General features: G+C 31.8%; 1 protein-coding gene across 4 annotated transcripts in view; it reads left to right on the plus strand.

Annotated features, from left to right (window-relative positions):
• Nucleotides 1-18,329, plus strand: part of TMTC3 (transmembrane and tetratricopeptide repeat containing 3) — a 54,396-nt gene extending 36,067 nt beyond the window's left edge. For all 4 annotated transcript variants that reach the window (XM_011361752.2, XM_023531549.1, XM_023531548.1 and 1 more), the window contains 5 exons: nucleotides 1,460-1,571; nucleotides 7,393-7,496; nucleotides 8,744-8,913; nucleotides 11,757-11,983; nucleotides 13,692-18,329. In XM_011361752.2, coding sequence (XP_011360054.1) covers nucleotides 1,460-1,571; nucleotides 7,393-7,496; nucleotides 8,744-8,913; nucleotides 11,757-11,983; nucleotides 13,692-14,503 — 1,425 coding nt within the window. In that variant the 3' untranslated portion in view covers nucleotides 14,504-18,329. The remainder of the gene's footprint in view (nucleotides 1-1,459; nucleotides 1,572-7,392; nucleotides 7,497-8,743; nucleotides 8,914-11,756; nucleotides 11,984-13,691) is intronic.
• The last annotated feature ends 3,050 nt before the right edge of the window (nucleotides 18,330-21,379 follow it).

The raw sequence follows: 21,379 nt of genomic DNA on the forward strand, positions 1-21,379 counted from the left end.
CAGTGAAATAAAATACATAGCAAAAAATGGCACTGCCACCCCCCCCACCCCACCCCCCCGTCCCATGTAGAAGATAACCAATTGATAGTTATGATACTATAGGAAAGATACGAACTCGCAGAAAGGAGTAATTTAGCATTTCTGTAGACTAGACAACATAAATAGGAATAAGATCTTTTTGAAAACCGTTAAATTTGTTTTCTATAAATGCTACAAGCAAGATATTTTTTCAGGTGCTCCCTTACCTCTCTAAATCTCTAAATTCTGAACTTCCTTTTGACTATTTCTGTACTCTCCATTGACTAGCTTTACTAGATCACTGCCTCATTCCAGTAGTCTGTGTAACTTCTTGATTTGACATACACCTAAAATCAGATGAATGTCCTCTTATACTACTCAGTAATTACACTGTCTCCCCTAGCTCCAAAGTCTACAAACAAATGAGTCCTCATTACCATCCTTATGAATCCGCACTCCTGGAATACTAATGAAGCCCCTTAATTTTCAGGAATTTTGCTTGTCCTTATTCCCAGGACAATGCTCAAAACCACATTCCCAATCACTGCAGCTAGTTCTTTGACTAGGTACCAGGAATACCACGCCCATCTGTGAATTCTGAAAGCACAGATCAACTTAGAACTTTAATCCCAGGGTTCTCATTACCATAATATACTACATAAGTAACTTTTTTTGAGCCTAAAAATAAGTAATTAGTGCAGGGTTTAAACATATGTTCATGTTCAAATATCTTTTCTCCCAAAAGAATACAAGTAATAGAGCAGGAGTTTTCAAACAGCACTATGCTTTAATCAAATAATATTTTTAGTAAAATTGTAATAAAATAGATGAAATCAGATTACTGTGGTTTTAGTATGTTGATGTTGAAAGGGAGAGAGTAAATTTGGTGAAGAAATGTACATTTGGCTCCTTCCTCATCTCCAGGGACATCTCCATGGAACACTCCATCCCAGTAGTTTACCAAACAAATAACTATGTTAATTGAAGCCATATATACATTTTTTTTTCCAGGAGAAAATCTGAATGATTTCTTGTTTTGTTGAGATATAATTTTGACATAAACTTTGTATTAGTTTAAAGTGTACAACATAATGATTTGCTTTTTGTTTTTATTATGAAATGATTATCACAATAAGTAGTTAACATCCATCACCTCACAGTTACAAACTATTTTTTCTTGTGATGAGAATTTTCAAGATCTACTCTATTACAAATTTTTAAATATACAATATAGTATTGTTAAATATAGCCACCATGCTGTTCATTGCATCCCCAGAATTTACCTCGTAACCGGAGATTTTTACCTTTTGACCACATTTATCTATTCATGGACATTTCCGTGGAACACTTCATTCCTAATAGTATATCAAACAAATATCTGTTAATTGGAGTGTTATTTTTTTAACTGTAACTAATTTCTGTCTGTACTTATATATTTAAGGTAAATAAAAATAATGCCAAGTTATGGAATAATGTGGGTCATGCTTTGGAAAATGAAAAGAACTTCGAGAGAGCTTTGAAATACTTCTTACAGGCTACCTATGTTCAGCCAGGTAAGCAGTATTAATAAAATTATTTTAATAGTTTCTTTTCTTTTTGAAATCTTGATATTTGGGGGAAATAAGGTAGAGTTTATTTTCAAACTTTATTTTAAGTGATTTGAATATTACCAGTGTTCAATACTGGCTTATTTTGAATTGGATTAAATATTAGAACTACTTATATAAAATACTTAAGGAATTTTTTTTGAACATTGTGGAGTTGTTGGGTGGCACTGATGAACAATTTTGGTGGAGTGATAGATACAAGAGCTTGATAGGAATGAATTTAGGAGAGTGGAGGAAGAATAATTGGTAATGAAACTTTTAAAAAGTGTATCGACAAACGGTGGCAGTGCTGGATTATGGAGTCAGGAAAGGGTGGGAGAATGATAGGAGAGTTTTTTTGTTTGTTTTTATTTCAAGCTGGGAGAAACAAAGCTAATTCTTCGAAGCTAGGAAAAGTAATAATTGAAGGTGAGGGGACTAATTACTAGCTCAATGTCCTTGAATAGATAAAAAGAGATAAATAGGATTGGTGCATAGGTGAGGGGCTTCATTCAGTTGTAGAACCAATATCCCGTGGTAACAGGGAAGATAGAGTATATGGATATGGGGTATGGGCAGGTGAATAGATGACATGGAGGAAGCTTCTGGAAGTTGCCCTCTGTTTACTTCTGTTTTCTCAATGAAACGGAAAACAGAATCAGTAGAGGAAGGGGTAGGCAGGGCTGGAGATCTATGAATAGGAGAAGGGGTGAAGTAGTTATCTAGGATAGAACTTCGCTAACTTTAACATGTGTGTGAATCACTTGGAAATCTTATTATGGTGCATGTTCTGATGTATAGAGTTTTAGAGTAGGACCTGTGCATTTCTAATAGTTCATAGGCGATGCTTAGCCCATGGATCACTCTTTGAGAAACAAAGATCAAGACAAGGAAAATGTGGTATAATTGCCAAACAGCTCTAACACCCTACTTAAGGTTAGGAATACTTCATTTAAAATTAAACCAGTTGATGTGATTATATATTTCTTCTGCTGCTTTACGGCTATAGTGGTACAGGCATGGATAATTTAAATAGGATTAAGATTTTGTCAGTTGTGTATTACTAAACAAGAAAGTAATAAGGGAGTGGTTGTAATAATGGAATTCAGAATCTAAACTGGTTAAGAAGGGTTGGGAAGGGAGTAGTGAGGGATGGAGGAAAGGTGTTAGGATCAATGGTTTATAGGTCTAAAAAAAAATGTTGGTATCTTTGTAGAGTCTAGCCTAGAGTATAAATATTTTTCAATAAGGATGCTATTGGCGTTTCAAGCGTGCAGAACTGTATTTCAGTATATGTACCAGACATGACCTCCACCCACCAAATGGCCATCATTACTTTCCATTCAGAATGATGATCAAAAAGTACCGCCACAAACACCTTTCTAAATATTCTCGGAGGGGTGGGGAGTGGCAGGCAGTGTCTCCTATTTTTCTATTAGATGTGACCGTGGCCATTAAAGTAACTATTAAAAGGAAGATGGAGGTGAAAATCTTTGGAAGAAACGATAACAAGGCCATATATTAGAAGATTCATTTATGTTCATTTTGAAATCACTAAGAATTTTGAAAACTATGATATTGAAGAGAATGACAAGGAACCAGGAGCTATGACCCAGAGATCGGTGACTGCAACAAGGATGGATTGTGGATAATAGATTTTAATGACCTGAATAAAATTCAGAGAAGAGTGATTTTAAGATTTAATGAGAATAATCTGGAAGTGATAAGGATCAAGGAGGACACCTACCTACCTTGCCTTCAAGCCCAGTATTACAAGGGATAAAAAAACACAGTCACCACTTGGAAGAGCTACAGTTTAAACCATGTCCCCAAGGCAGAGCCAAATTTCAGTTATAGAAAGATGAAGAGAAAGTTGTAGAACTATAACTAATGGTTTAGCTTTCCAGTTTTATCTCACTTGGCTCTTCATGTATTTTAGTTTTACTTGAAATATAGGGTACCTATCTTGAGTTTTCTCACCTCTTTGCCTTGTTCATGTTCTTTGAGCCTAGAATCGCCCCTCTTGTCCCTCCTTTCCCATCTACCTACTATCATATCCTACCCATCTTTTGCAATCTACTTTACATGGCTTCTTAAAAACCCTCCTATCATTTCTCATCTTTAAAGCTCCTTACAACTTCTGTATCTTTCCTATGATCTTTGTAATTTTCTACTTAGTACTATATCATATTTATGTATTTAAATGTGTGCTTATTAAAAACATTTGTTTATTTAAACTGAGGCGCTCCCTAGTTTAGGACAGCACAAGCATCTTATTCATCTTCGTCCCTCTGCATCATCTAGCACAGTCTTACCCATCACAGTCAATAGCCACTAACTATGGTAGTTCCAGTTCATTACTTTCCGAAATCTTAGATTCCTTCGAGGAGTTTTTAGAGAGCAAAGTTATCTTTGATGTCAAACACACAGGTACTTTCTTAGAAGTCATTATTTAAGCCCCTTTACCCTTATCTCTCATTTCTAAATTGGGACAGTAATTTTTTCTCATTGCACTGTTTTAAAGACTAAATGGTATGGGTGGTCATGTATGTGCATGTTTAATTTTATCTAATGAATAGTATGCATATCACAGGATGTTGCTAGGTATAGGCACTCAACTTTAAAATAATTTTTCCCCTTATTGTCAGTTGTCACTTCTTGTTGTTTTTGAGATCCTTGCTGAACCTGTCTCCTTTAGACTTCCCTACCATACTCTCAAAATTGCTGTTTCTAATGAGCCATAGACTAGGGAAACAGATAAACCAATTTATTACAATATATTACGAAAAAGTACATAAACTTAGAAACATCGAATTTGGCATTCAGAATCTTCTTGGATTATTTTTTTGTTTTTTAGCTATATTCTTCAGAGATATATTTGACAGATGAAACGACTTCTAGGGAGGGAAATCAGGAGTCCTTTTTGTCCCTGTTAGATAGACAGCTGAAGATAGATTTATAAGTCTGGAGATGAGGGCAATGAATTGGTCAGGACTAGAGATAAAAATTTGGAGTAACAAGCATATTGATGCTATTTAAAACCCTGGAACAGTATAGCATCACATGGAGTAGGGATTCTAACATTTTAAAGTTAACTTAAAAATTCAGTCTAAAGGCTTTTCTTGCTTAGCCAGAATAAGAACATAAACTATACACTGATCTTTGACCAGATGATAATGCATTTCATGTTAGATGAACAATTGATGGCAATTTTTTTGTTTTGATGGTACAAGTGTTTTTTTTTTTTTTTTTAAATCCTAATTTACATAGATGAAATTTTTGCAACTGGAATTACAGTGTCCATAAACACCTTTTTAAGACAAGGGTAGATTTTTTTTTTTTTTCAAGAAACACCAGAATTAAGGTATGTTTTTTGCCTTAAAATAAATGATTTTGTTTTTATCTAAGTCTGAATATTTGCGACCATATCAGAAAAGAGTCAGGGACCTGTTCAAGTTGGATGCCATCAGGATGGAAATGACTTTTAGAGAGTTTTGGGGAGTTTCTTACGTTTATAAATTTACCTTTTAAATGAATCGACAGTTTTTCTTTGGCTAGGTAATACTGGAAAGCAACATAGATGCTTAGGCCATAGGTCTGGGAATAGTTGACTTCACTGTTGATGACTGAAGAATTATTAGATACAGAGTTGCCTGATACTTGCCAGTCCTCATATACATTGAAGACAGACTGTTGTATTCACTCTGCTGTTGGCTCGACTAGTGCACTCTTAGTAGCAGGATTATTCTTTGAAATTCTCTAGCTTTTTAGTCATTTAAATGTCATTGAATTTTACATGTTGCCTGCTTTTCTTAACCTTAACTCCCCCACCCCCAAATTTAAATTTACCTTACCAGTTCTGCTATTTCCTCCTCTGGAATCTTAAAACTTTGCCACTTTTAAAGAAATTGCTTAGAGACTTTGCCTCTTATTTTATTAGCTGTACTGAGTAATCCTTTTGATGCTAAAGGCTTTCTAATTGCTATCTTTGTTCTTTGAGAAAGTGGGGCTGCCTGACTCTAGTGTCTGAAGTCTTCATTGATGATAGTATCTCCTTGCCATACTCCTAAAATCCTGATTCCAGTGGGTAGGAATTTTCTTTGTCTATCATCCAAATAGATAACCTCGTTTAAAGACATTATCTATTGGTTGGGACTGATTTGAGAAACATTTTAAATATTTAGCTGACATAATTTTACTTTTTTTTTTAATCTAAACTTTATTTTGGGGGGTTTTATATATATTTAGTTTTTCCTAGGTAACTTTCTGACCTCTGGAGTAAATGATATAAATTTATCTGATGTTTATAAATTGAGCTTTAAAGAGCAAAGACTACCTACTCTATTTTCATATGCATTTGGTAATGCAATGAATTTCAATGTTGGCTCTGCATGAAACTGCCTTTTAAACTTTAAAAACATTTTTGCAAATTTGATTCCTAAAGATTCCGTTTTGATAGAGCTGGGTGTGGCTTAAAGTATCTTAATTTTTAAAAGCTACATAGGTATTCTGTTTGCAGCCAGGATTGGAAATGGATAGCCTAAAGATATTTTTTCTTTTCTTTTCTTTTTTTTTGTTTTGTTTTGTTTTGCTTGACCCTCTCCTGACACTCTGTGATTCAGCAATACATCCCCAAAACAGAAATCAACCCCCTACCCCCAACCTTTTCCCCCAGTTCTCTAACCAAATCCACACTGTATCTGACAGTTTTTGCGCAGTGCACATAATTGCCAGCCTGAAACATAATGTAGCAAGATCTTAGGACTGTTACTCTCCTCCTAGGGGAATGCCTAAGATATATATGCTTGGCCCCTATGTATCCTGGGAGTTGCAGGCAGAGAACTATTCCACAATTGCAAAATCATCGGTGTCACAGGCAAGTAGTAATCATAATTTGAAACCTTGTCATGTCTGTTAGAGATTCATGTTGCCTAAATTTGTCTGATTATGATCTTCTCCCTTCTTTCTATCTTGATTCCAAACCTTTGAAATATTTACTGGGAAACATATCTTAAACCCTCATATCTTTCTTATTTAAATTGCATATTTTTATACACCTGAATAAATTTCTGGGATTCAGTTTTCCATATCAAAATGAGACAAAAGTTCCTGACATTCTAATATTAACACAACCTTTTAAAAAGTTTTAAATAAATTATATAGGAATTTATCATCATTTATGAGAGATGGGCTGCTATATATTAACATAGAATCCTGAAATTCCATTATACTTGCATTCTAACCACATTTTACAAAAATTTTAAAAAAACAAAATCACAAAGTTTTTTCATATCTCTTTGCCACTATCCAACCATGTGCACATATTTGTTAGTTATCATATTTGAAATAAATCTAGGAATTATGATCCTTTTACTTGTAGATCCTCTTCACTTTTAGAGTTGAGCCATACTTTTTGAGTGAATTCCACAGCTATGAGTTTAAGGAAATGAAGGCAAGCATTAGTATAGTATAGTAAAATATAGTGAAGAAAAATGATGTCAGTTTCTTCATTACCTCTTTTTATTCCCTCTCATGTCTATTCAAATAGTTTTTTTCATGTTATATGTGTATTTTCTGTCTTTACAGTACTTTAGTTAATAATTTGCTAGTGTAGCATTGATCATAAGTTATAGTAAGTTGTATTAGAAAAACTTTAAGGAGGAAGGAGAACCTTAGCCTGCTTTTGCGTTTTTTGCTTAGTATTTTTGTTACTGGAAGCATGTCTTAGTCATTTACATTGAATACTATTTCATATATTTGTCAACAAATAATTTCTTTAAAATTTTAGATGATATTGGTGCCCACATGAATGTAGGAAGAACTTATAAAAATTTAAATAGAACCAAAGAAGCTGAAGAATCTTACATGATGGCTAAGTCACTGATGCCTCAAGTAAGTTGTCATAATTTATTCCTATTGTGTCATATCTAGTAGATATCCACATTAAATAGGATTATCTAGATGGAAAATCCTTACTTTTTCTTCAATTTATTAATATAAAAGTAAGGCATCCAATGAACCATCTATTACTACAAGTCTTATAAAGGATTATATTACTTTTCCAGCTCATGTAATTAAAAAAAAATTTTGTGTAGTCTGTTTATAAAAACTAAATCCATAAAGTTATGAATTTTAGATATTCTTGATTATAAGTTATCGAGTTAAATGACTTTAAGCGAAAAAAATTTATGTACATTAAGCACTAAATTCAACATTATTCCTATCAAAAAATAATAAAACAAAATAGATACATCTCTTGCTACATTGTGTTCATCAGTTATAATGACATAAGTACAAGATTCATTGGATAATTGGATATCACAATATGCCCTCAAAGTTGAAAAATCTGATCTTGCCCTTGACAAGCTGTGGATCATCAGAAAAGATTATTTACCATGAGCTACAGTTTTCTCAATTATAGTATTTATTAATACTATAGTAATAATAGTAGTAGTAATATTAAAATGATTGGATAGTTTGATAAATGTTTTAAAAACAAAGTTGGACCACATGATATCTTAAGAATATTTCAGTCCTAAGATTCTAATGTTAAATTGTGTTCAGTATTGATTTTTATCAGATATAATTTATTATGTTCATGGAAAATTTCGGTCCCTATATAACATGTATGTTATAACCTTTACATAACTTGAATAATTAGTAATAAGAGAATTTTATTTTCTAATTCTACTCAACAAGTGAGGTTTTAGTATAACTTTAAACTAAAATTAAGTACCCTGTTGTCACAATCAGTAAATATTTTGCTGGTAGCATGAGAGGAAAGAGTCCCGAGTTCTATTCCTGGTCTGACATAAACATACTAAGAGACGTTAGCCTCTAAATGTTATGATTTATATGAGTTCATAAAATGACACATATAAATAAAAAGCTAAGCATATTCTATTGAGCTGTCATAAATGAAAAATATAACCTTCAGTGCTACAAAATACTATTTTATTTACATTTTTGAATACCACAGATGCTTTCACATTTTTATAATTTTAATATAGCAGTAAAACTAGTAATACTATCTTTTTATATTCTATATGTATTTTAAATAAGCTACTAGGCCTGCTTACTCTTGACTTTTATTTGGTAATGAAATATCAAATTATGAAACTGCCTCTTCTTCTGAACAGATTATTCCTGGTAAAAAATATGCAGCCAGAATTGCCCCTAACCACCTAAATGTTTATATTAATCTGGCCAACCTCATCCGAGCAAATGAGTCCCGACTGGAAGAAGCAGATCAGCTGTATCGACAAGCAATAAGCATGAGGCCCGACTTCAAGCAGGCTTACATTAGCAGGTATTGTAGTTCACTTTAAGCTGTCATTATAGAAAATTGAAGCTACATCTGCACGTACATTTTCATCAAATTGACATTTTTCCCCCTCAGTAATTTTAGATGGCAAGCCAGAACATAGAAACAAAGCCTGTTTTAGACTAACAATCTAATCTAATTGATTTGATTTGAAATTGACAAGAGTTCATAACTTATAATAGTAAACTTTAGGTCTCATATAAAAGAAAGATCAGAAGATGATCCTTTTTAGTTTCATTTGCTTCTCATCACCAAATTCATTTTATTTAAAACACTGAAACTTACATGTTGTAATACGTACTTCTAATATCCAACTCGCAGGAGCTTTCTTGAATAAATACCGAGAATTGACTGGTTATTGATGCCTTTACCACAAAGAAACTTTTTAGTTGTCAGTAAAAAAAAATTTTGGCATCACATGTTAGAACTTGATATATTTTCCTGTGTGTTCATTTGTATTATACTTAAGGAAAATAGTATGTTAAACTTTATTTTATAACCCAGCCCAGAAACCGAATCATGATTTTTAACATTGTTTCTATGAGGAAAAAGCATTTAAAATTTAATAACTTTTTGGTGTCTTCATAAGTTGGAAGCTGTCTTTGTTTGGTATTATGCATTACTTCTTGAAATTCCCTAGATTTAGCAGAATTGCGTCTATAAATAAAACTTGTCATGTGCTAATCCATAAAGAATTGTTCAACAGTCTCTGCATAAAAAAAAAAATAATAACATTTTGGACAAATACCCATTCTAAAAGTTCTCTTATTGAGAATATCAGTAGTTGTTTATTTGACTTCATTCCTATGCTGATACTTTAGGAAAGAATAGTATTAGAATAAAAGTAACTCATATTGATACTTAAAATGACTTGCACATATGTTCTTAATCAAAAATGACTTTTTAAACTCTCTAACAGGAAATAGAAATGTATTAGAAAGATTTGTAAAATAGTTTTCAAATCGTGATCCTCAGATCCAGATGTGTTTCTCAAAGGTATCTGTAGGTGGCACTAGCGCTCCTTCTACCCTACCTGATCGGTTTTTTAAATTCTTTTTTTTTTTTTTCAGTTAATGGTCATTTTATAAGAATACATTGAAGAAGACAAAATTAATATAAAAAGGTGTAAAAAAATTTCAAATGTTCTTTTTTGTGTGTAGTAAGACTTCTAACATAAATTAAAATATTGGAATTTTCCTCATCACTACTGAATTTATTTTCCTTCTTCAAATGCTATTATTACTTGGTTTCCTAACAAATTGATCTCCAACTGCTGTCATTTTCCTGATATAGTCTAGTCTGACTCCTTTCAAGATATAGTCGAAGAATTTATTTTCTCTGTTCCCCTTCCTTGAATACCTCCCCACATCTTACTCTCTAATGTCAGGCATGCTTTTTCCTTCTTTAATAATATTTGAGAACATATTAAGCCAAATTTGCCACTCATGAGTTCAGGTTTGAGGACAATTTCAGACAGTTATTTTTGGTTGTGCGTGTTTTGTTGTTAATTTTTTTTTAATGTATTGGTTAATTACATTATATAATATTCAGGTATACAAGATTTTTATTTGACATCTTTATAGTCTGTTGCATGAGCCTACCCAAAGTCAAGTTTCTTTCAGTTACCATATATTTGACCCACTTTGCCCTCCCCCCTACGTCTTTCCCCTCTGGCAACCACCATTCTATTGTCTTTATTAGTTTGTTTTGATTGTTACTTTTTGTTTTATATTCCACATGTGAGTGAAATCATACTTTTTTGTCCTTTTCCATCTGACTTATTTCACTTTGCATAATACTCTCAGGATCCAACCATGTTGTCACAAATGGCATTATTTCATTTCTTTTTATAGCTGAAAAGTATTCCATTGTACATATATACTACGTCTTTATCCAATCACCCATCAATGGACACTTAGGTTGTTTTCATGTCTTGGCTATTGTAAATAACACTACAATGAATATAGGAGTACATATATCTTTGTGAATAAGTGTTTTCATATTTTCTGGGTAAATACACAGAAGAGGAATTGCTGGATCATATAGTAGTTCTATTCTTGATTTTTTGAGAAATTTCCAAATTTGCAAAATATCTTCTGTCATTTGGTTTGGTTGCCTTTTTGTTTTGTTGATGATTTTTCCATAGTGGTTGCACAAATTTACATTCCCACAGTGTAGGAGGGTTCCTTTTTCTTCACATCCTCTCCAACACTTGTTATTTCTTGTTTTTTTTATGAAAGCCATTCTAATGGTTGTGAGGTGGTATCTCACTTGGGGTTTTGATTTGCCTTTTGCTAATAACCAGTGATGTTGAACAGCTTTTTATACGTCTCTTGGCCATCTGTGTATCTTGCTTGGTATTTTAATCTAATTTTTTTGTTATTGCTTTGTTATTGCTGAGTTGTGTGAGTTCTTTGTATATTTTGGATATTAGCCTCTTATCAAAGGTATTATTTGCAAATATCTTCTGTCATTCGGTTTGGTTGCCTTTTTGTTTTGTTGATGGTTTCTTTTGCTGTGCAGAAGTTTTTTAGTTTGATATAGTTCCATTCATTTCTTTTTGCTTTTACATCTCTTGCCTTTAGGGTCAAGTGCACAAAAACCCCTCTAAGACCAAGGTCCAAAGCTAGATACCTCTAGCTTTGTTCTTTTTTCTCAGGATTGCTTTGGATAAATGGTTATTTTTGAAAGAAAATTTTAAGAGCCTAATTTTAAAAAGAAAATAGGAAGCTGTGCATATGTGGAAAACCTTAAAACTTGTGAAAAATAGTATCTACAAACTGACATGGTAATGTTGTAAATAAAGCTTGTGCTTGATTTTTCCACAGAGGAGAGTTGCTTTTAAAAATGAATAAACCTCTCAAAGCAAAAGAAGCATATCTTAAAGCACTAGAGTTGGACAGAAATAATGCAGATCTTTGGTACAACTTGGCGATTGTTCATATTGAACTTAAAGAACCAAATGAAGCCCTAAAAAACTTTAATCATGCTTTAGAACTAAATCCAAAGCATAAGCTAGCATTATTCAATTCTGCAATATTGATGCAAGAATCAGGTATGTTTTCTCAAAATATTTCTATATTTAAACACATTGTCGTTTGAAATATAATAAAACTTCCTGTTACCTGTTGCAAATATTTAATGAATGGATAGTTAATATCAAAACTGTATAAATGACTTGTAAGAAGAATATTTAACATAGATAAACTTCTCAAATAATATGTACTGACAATATGATGATACTAATTGTTCTTGTATATATTAAGACTGATTTTTCAGGCAGTCTATTAAGGAATGCCTTATAGATTCTGTCATTTTATACATGGAACTATAATCTTGTGTATAAATATACTGTTCAAATAATGTGAAATTATACAGTTTTTAGCATAATTATTTCTAGAGAGCTAAAAGCACTATATGTTTATGAAAAAAATATTCTTTTCTCTTGATTTATAAGACCAAATACTTTTGGTATCATTGTATATCCAGTTTTACTGTTTTCTGAGATATTTTAATTTTCTAGATTTTCTATAATTTAGCAAAAAAATACTAATTATAATGAATCGGAATCTTTGACATAAGAATTTTAGTACTAAGAAGGCAGTGTGTTTGATTTATAATCTTAATTTTTATGTTTGGAAAAATCTATATTTTTCATTTCTTTTTTAAAACTTGCAAAAAGTGAATGAATCATAAGATCATATTAGTTTAGAGCTAAAGCGGACTTTTGAGTTTACTTTTACCAATTTCCTATTTAGTAGATTAGATAGTGAGGACCAAATGTATTTAACAGCTACCCCAATATCATATGGCCAGTTTAATAACTAATCCAAGATGAGAACTTAAGCCTACTGATTTACTACAAGTTTTCTGTATTCGTCATATTGTCAAAAGAAGAATAGAGGGAGGTCTGTATGCTTGATATTCAAAAAAGTATAAATTTAGAGAACAGCTAATATTTTTCTAAAGATAGCTAACCTTAGTAATCATAAAAGATGCCCATTATCCAACACAAGATTGTATTTTAAGGTTCATAGTTGTAGAACTTGAATTTTTTTATTTATTTGCAGTAGAAATTACCTCAATAAATATTTGTTTATTAAATCCTAATTTATATTTATACTTATAAGCTTTATATTTAATGGTACATTTTTACCTTTGAAACCTAAAAAGTTTGAAGTAACATAAAATCCTATTTAGTAAGACTGAAACATTTTGTGTATCCAATAATAGTTAATGTTTGTTAAGCATTTATATGTGTGTGTGTGTCTGTATGTGTGTGTGTGTGTGTGTGTGTGTGTGTGTATCATGTAATTCTAAGAAATTTCAGTAAGTTAACCCAGAGTAATTAAATAATTTGTTCAATGAATAAAGTCAAATTCTAAAGAGAATCAAGATTGAATATATATGTCTGTTGGCAAATCTCATGCCTCTTCCTTTTAATTCTCTATTCTTCCTCTGCTACTCCCAGTTAGCTTATAAACTATAAGGAGATATATTGCCCCTTTTGGTTTGTGAGGCACTCTTATTGCTTTAAAGGAAAGGAAATGGGCTAACATTTCAAACATGTTTCAAACACACTGTCTTTCCTGTGAAGATAGCACTTTTCGCTTTCTGCTTTTTGATTTAGGTGCAACAGTTAGTTGTTTTGATGTCTTTTTGTAATCTAACTAAATAATGTATGATAGTGGCTTTTTTCTTCAGACTTATTTGTTAACTCTATATATATATATATTTTTTTTTTCTTTAAAAAAAAATTATAGGTGAGGTTAAACTCAGACCTGAAGCTAGAAAACGACTTCTAAGTTATATAAATGAAGAACCACAAGATGCTAATGGTTATTTCAATCTGGGAATGCTTGCCATGGATGACAAAAAGGACACTGAAGCAGAGATGTGGATGAAGAAAGCCATAAAATTACAAGCTGACTTCAGAAGTGCTTTGTTTAATCTAGCTCTGCTATATTCTCAGACTGCAAAGGAATTAATGGCTTTGCCAATTTTGGAAGAGTTACTCAGATACTATCCTGATCATATTAAAGGTCTCATTTTAAAGGGAGACATTCTGATGAATCAAAAGAAAGATATACTTGGAGCAAAAAAATGTTTTGAAAAGATTTTAGAGATGGATCCAAGCAATGTACAAGGAAAACACAATCTTTGCGTTGTTTATTTTGAAGAGAAGGACTTATTAAAAGCCGAAAGATGCCTAGTTGAAACATTGGCATTAGCACCACATGAAGAATATATTCAGCGTCATTTGAATATAGTCAGGGATAAAATTTCTTCATCTAGTTTAATAGAACAGCCAGTATTCCCAGCTGCTAAGACTTCAGGTGTAGGAGAAAAAATTCTAGCTGAAAATGTTAAAGAAATCGGAAGTGAACCCAGACCCACTCAGATAATAAAAACAAGTGATAATAAAAGTCAGTCTAAATCCAACAAACAATTAGGAAAGATTACAGACAAAGAGACCCCCCACAAAACAACAAAAGATATCAAAGAAATTGAGAAGAAAAGAGTTGCTGCTTTAAAAAGACTGGAAGAAATTGAACGTATTTTAAATGGTGAATAGCATTATTGATCATACTACAGTGGTTTCAAAGAACTTCATCTATATCATGTGATTGCTTATACTGGGAGCTCTGAAAAATAGCAAGGATTCAAAACAGTCTTTCATAAGTTGCCTCTACATAGGGTCAAAATAAGATTTTTGTTAAAGACCTGTCTTATCCCGGATTATGTATTATATAAGATATGACCGTAGTTTTTTAAGTTTTTGTGACTATAGCAGAAATATTAAGTTATAGGTGGCAAATTTGTAGCTTTTATTATAGAAGGAAGATTTGTGTGGCAGAATAATCTTGACTACTCTCCATTAAAAATCATCTGAGGCCTGAATGATAATCCCTTGAGGGCACATTCTGCATTTGCTATTTTATTAGTTGAGTTCCTTTTTCCTTTACCTGTTGGAATCTGGCTTTGGATTGAAAACACTTACTGAATACATTCTTTTTTCTTCAGTGACCTGTTTAATCAAGGGACTTTCACTACAAAAGAATACTGGCTTTATGTTGTATTCTTTTGTTGCTTTTTAGAAGGAATGCTATGTGAAACATTTTTAAATAAGTCATATGACATGTGAGCTCAAGAATGTATTTTCATAGTTGTGTGCTTTTCCTTCACTCATGTAATTTTTAATCAGGTAGAGTTTTAAATTACATAAATATACACATATAACATTCCTAATGGTACTCATATATACTGTATTTTCATTTTTTTACACACAGAATTTCACAGCATGAACCACATAATCATAATTATCTTTGACTTACACTCTCCAGACTATTTGTGTTTCTTAGGGTCACAGTCATTGAGAAGTCTCAATAACTTTATTTAAACTTTTGAGTTAAAACAGTTTCTCTTTCATCTTAGTGTTGTCTCTCTTGTGTTATTTAAATTTTAATTATGTTTCCAAAAACACACTTTTATCGTTCTTAGATACCTTAAGCAACTAAACTGAGTTCTGTTTAACTGAAGTCAAACAATGTGACAAAGTTTATTTTTAAACACTAAGTTCTTGATATCTTGTTATGGTGTATATTTTTATTAAATATTTATTTTGACTACTGAGCTTTCATAAAAATTTTAAAGTTGTTTTAATTTTATCAAGTATGGAAAACAAATTGCTATTGCATTTTCTTATATGTGCATATTGTACAGTTTAAGTAAAATTCCATCATCCTTGGCCTACTGTCTAGCTATGAAAGATAATTAGCCTAATATAAGATTAATAAATTAGTCAGTTGGTTTTAGCACATTTAAACGTGAAAACTTTTCTGCTAAAGAGTAGATACAAATATTTATTAATTTAAATCTAATTTTCTTAAAATGCATTTCAGATGAGTTTCATAATAATAAAGTTGGTTTTGATATAAAATATTAAAGCTATAGCTATCCTGAGGTAGTAACAAATATCTAATTATGCAGTATTTCAAAAACTTTCTTTCAAGATAACTAATTTCTAATTGTTTCAAAAAACATTCCCGTAACTTTTTTTAAAGAAATATTTTATAAATAGGTCACAGGAAACTTGGTCTGCATTAAAGACCCATTCTAGCTAGGTTCCCTAAGGCACTCTCATAGATTTTTTTTTTTTTTTTTTTTTTTTTTGGCAATTTAAAGCAAGCACTGACACTAATGGTAGTTCATTCTTGATGCAGGAGATTCTGTTAAATCATTAAAGCAATACCTAATTTCAGTTCTTATATTATGGTTTTGTGACTCCAGATACAAGGTGGAGAATACCTCATATAGTATGACTTGAAAAGTGAAATCTATATTGTTATTATGTTCATATATCTTGAGAAAGTTTCTCAGTGTGTTCTATTACAGTGGTGAGTATAGTTCAGAAAAGAAGGAAATCTTTCATGAAAGACCATAATAAAAGCTTTGAGTAATATTTTAATAAAGTTATATACCCATTCAAAAGATAAACGATATATTGTTAAATAATTTTTATAGAAAAAAATTTCCTCCTTATTAATACTTAGAACAGTGCCTACCATGTAGGAAGTGCTCATAATTTAAATTTCATATATTTAAATCAAATCCATTCTGAGTAATGATTCTTCCAAAGCAGTGTTTCTCAACCCTTGCTTTATATTAGAATCTGGAGGGCTCTTAATATGGACCCCCTCCCACAACAATTAAATCTGAATTTTTAGGAATGGAATCATTGTTTTTCTAAAACTGCTCCAAGTGATTCTAATTTGCGATCAGGGTTACAATCACTGCTCTAAATTCAAGAAAGTCCTTTTATGTCTCCTGTAATAACTTTTTAAATGAGTAATATAACCCAATTAAGTTTTGATGTTTTAAGTTCCATTAAGGAATATGTTCTAATAACTAATAAAGTAAGTCCTCATGTAATATCATCAGTTGGTTCTTAGAAACTGACTTTAAGCGAAACTATGTATAATGAAACCAATTTTACCACAGGCTGATTTTAGGTTTCTATGGCATATTTCTGGTCACAAAAACATCACCCAACTTCTAAATAAAGACCCCAAAACACTTCTAGTATTAAATATTGAAATAAATGTAAGCTATACATACATTTAATAAAGTAACAAAAACAAGTAAAATAATGATTTTCCAACCCACTTAGTTCAGGATCCACGGGCGTCAGAGCCACTTGGGCACAGGTGGTCACCAACCTTGGACAGGACGCCCTTCCATTACAGGGTGCACTCACACCCACACTTAGTAAGACTGAGACAGTTTAGACACCAATTAACCTCACCTGCATATCTTTGAGATGTGAGAGGAAACAACACCCAGAAAAAAACCCATGCAGGCATGGAGAGAATGTGCAAACTCCACACAGACGGTGGCCCCAGGAGGGAATCAGTTTTTTTCTTTTATCAATGTTATAACTCTAGGACGTTGAACAAAACATTTCTTGAGGACCTGCTGTATTTATTTCATAAGTTCCACCAAGCTTACTTATATGTAAGATGATTATTTCTCTTTAAATTCAACAATTGAAATTTTATTCAAGCTGTTCAGGTGCAAAAAGATAATGCTACACGCTTCCCTCCCCCCACACCGCCCCGTGTGGAACTACCTTTTTGGGAAAATAGAGGGTAAGGACATTTTAGTCCAGTTCACTAACCTATGGTTCAGAGTTGTGAGCATCTATAAGTTTGTAAAAGAAAGCTTATAGGTTTGTGTGCTAGTGAAGGATATAGTTTTAGTTCTCTCTGCTTTACAAAAGAATGTACTCTCTTGGAGTTCTAGGAAAGCTTTGACAATCCCCAAGAGGCAATTATGTTTCTCTTTCACTGCTGCTAGGAAGAATTAAGTTCTTGTGTTGCTTATGTGTGTTTCCTTATTTACATTCAAAATTAGGAACATTATAATTCTTCTAGTAAGTAATTTTATGGGGATAAAATGTTTGCAATTTTGTGTTTGCTTTTATGTAAATACTTGGTATGCGAATTACACAATTTTATTAAAACTTCATGGCTTTCATTATATCTAATTTGAGCTCTCAACTTCAAGTTACAGAATACTTCTTTAAAGATGTTTCAGTGAAAAATATGAAAATATATAGATTTGTATGTCAATTTATACTTCAGAAATCCATATATTTGTCATACTTATTTTTTTAAAAACCTTACTGTCTGTATGACTAAACGGTTTTTAAAATGAACTCACCCCCTCAAATTATCTGGTACCTTTCTCTAAAATTTTATCTGTTAGGAGCTGTCAGCCATCTATGTCAAAGGTTTATAAGAAAGGAGTTTAAAATTCTTTGTATTTTATATTACTGTGGTGTCTGTGTGTACCATATTTCTAAATATTCAGTATTAAATTGATACTTTTTAAAGCCTTAACCTGAACTGCCTTTTAGTGTTAAAATAAGAAAGAGATTTCTACCCCTCAATGACAGATGAGCTGGCAGTAGTTTTATTAGCAATCATTTAAGAAAGGCGTGTGTTAAATTCCTAACACTGCTACAATTTTAACCCTGAGTTTCAGCTATGGATCAGCCTGGATTCAAATCCTGGTACCACCCTTACTAGTGGTATAACTTAAGGGAAGTTGTTTAACCTGTATGTCCTCAGCTTTTTATCTGCAAGTTAGGGAAAATACGTTTCTCATAAAGTTATTAAGATATACATATATATCCTATTGTATTAAATTGGATATGTATACGTACATAACCTATTATCTTTATAACTAAATAGTACATGCTTAGACATGTACACTGTAAGTAGCCTTTACTAAACATGATTAACAAGTACAATAATTAACATCACTTAGTGAATTTGTGCTTTTAAACAGCAATGATTTGTTTGTGTGATTGGCTTAATTGTTTTTATGTGGTGCCAAGAATGAAACTAAGCTGTAACCAATGGTACTGATCTATCCATCCAGTGCTGTCATTACTGTATTTGATTGTGGTTTCATGGTATTGCATTGTCAGGATAGGAAAGCTAAAGAAACTAAATGCTTTTAGTTTTACTAAAAACTGGCCTTATTAATGGACAACTTCCTTAACAAGCAATTATTAACTGTTAAGTGTTAATATCTATTTCCGGAACATGGTAATATGTTTACATGTCAGAAGTTTAATTCTATGCCATTTCTAAATTTGTTTGAATTAGACAAATGGAAATTTAGAAAATTATATGTTTATATTATGTATATTAATATATTTAAATAGCTTAGGTGAGTTCTTGGCCCATAGTTAATAATAGATGTTAATTATTAATGTAATTGCAAGGCTTAGACTTGGATTTGATGCCTGCGACTTAATTTATATGTGTGTTAGCAGAGGTAATGTCACTGATGGTTATATAAGAAGCAAATTATTAGAAATCTAATATTAATGCTTATTCATCAACCATCTAAGCCAAAAAGTACATAGGTAGTCTAAAATAAAATATAATTATTGAGTATTAAATTTATGAATTAATTTAATTGTTAAAATGCACAAATAAACTAAGACACCTTAAAATTGTACTACCTTCCTCTTTTACTGTTCACTACCATCAGGGAGGTAGCATATGATAAAATATTAGTGCCTAAAAGTCTCTAAAGACTTGATCTAAGGTAAATTCATGTTTTTGGAACCCAATTCTTTCATGAATAACATTGCTATCACTGCCAATGGATAGCATATTTTTTTATCAAGTAGCATTTATATTCTACCAAGAACCTGGTACCTGCATGTTTCTGCCTTGAACAAAATACTCCTCGCCAAACCATTCTTGTTTGTGCTTTCTTAAAAACTTTCACAGTTAAAACTCAGTCTTCTTTACTCCTTCCTTACCTCATTGCTTTAGTTTATATTAGGAAATAGTCTGATTAAGTTAATCCACACTAAAGTATGAATGATAGGTGGATATTGTTAGCCATCTTAAACAGTTAAGTGAACCTCTTGCTTGGTAAAGTTTCAGGCAGTATAGTGGGAGTTATTTTAGTATTATGGAATTTCTCTACCATTCTGCCTATCTAAGCAAGTAATTGAGAGACCACAAAAAAGCTTTGCAACTGCAACACGGCCACTTCTGACTAGTCCTGTTTTTTATGGGCCCTGGCAGGCCAAGTGACTGCAACTTTGGGACTGGTTTCAGAGTAACAGTTATCGGCAAAAATTGGACATAAGCCGAATGGTGGTCTCTGTAAAATTAATTCCTGGGTAGTAGATAACCTGTGTACATTTTTAATACATGGTATCTATATGACATCATTTCCTTCATTGGATCTACAATGTCATTTGCAGGGTTCTCTGCCTATACCTTAAGTATTAGTGTTCTCTCTCCCACTCTTTGGTTTTCCTCTCCTAGTAACAGTGATTTCAGTTGTGATTCTCAATCTTCAGCCCAGATTTTCCCAAAGCTCCATCAATCCAGTGGTCTAATTGAACATCACATCCACAAGTTTTCATTCTTTCCAGCCCCTCTTCCAAACTTTATGCCTATTGGATAAGTTAACTCTGTCTAAGAGAAAGAAAGAAAAAGAAGATATATCCAACTTGAAGCAGGGAAGTGGGGTGGTAGGGGAAGAGACCAAAGGGACATGATATCTTGTTAATGGTTTATATACTCAAAACATTGGCAAAGTTTAAGACATCAATAAGACAAACATAATTATTGGGCTTAGATTAAACACAAATACTACAAATTCATGCAAAGAATTTATGACTTAATCCAGAAGAAAACCCACTCTATCCAATGGAATATGGTAATGAGGACAGAGCACATTGAAAGTGCAATACGAAAGATGTTAGACTAAAGGACTAATAATATACTAGTAATTAAAATGAATGTAAAGGAGTTAGACCTAAAAAAAAGTTTTATTTTTCATATTTTAATTAAATTCAATTAAATTTGATATAATATATTTAATTGAAGTATAAATACAAGATTCAAAAATATGTTGTCTATAAAACACACTTGAAAATATATAGAAAAGTTAAAAGTATGACAGAAAAATGTCTACCACTAAAAATAAACCAGAACAAGCCGGACTAGCAATTTTAATATATGACAAAATAGAATTTAAGGGGAAAATAAACAATGCATACTGGTAAAAGGAATAAGAAGATATATCCATCATAAATATATATGCCACATAATGATACAACCTAAAAATAAATGAAGCAACAAAAACAGTAGTGCAAGAATGTAGATGAATTAGATTTTGTAACTAAAGATTTTAATAAAAATCCTCTGAGAAACTAATGAATCAAGCAGAGGGAAAAAAATAACAGATAAAGGCCAAATAATAACTTTGAAATATTAATTTTTTACAGAATTTCACACTTCATACACAGAATATTTATTATTTCCTGGCACATATAGAATATTTATAGAAATTATGTATCAGACCACAAAGGAAATTTTAGTAAATTCCAAGACTGATGTTCTTTAACCAT

The sequence above is a fragment of the Pteropus vampyrus genome, unplaced genomic scaffold (genome assembly GCF_000151845.1).
Source record: "Pteropus vampyrus isolate Shadow unplaced genomic scaffold, Pvam_2.0 Scaffold70, whole genome shotgun sequence".
Lineage (NCBI taxonomy): Eukaryota > Metazoa > Chordata > Mammalia > Chiroptera > Pteropodidae > Pteropus > Pteropus vampyrus.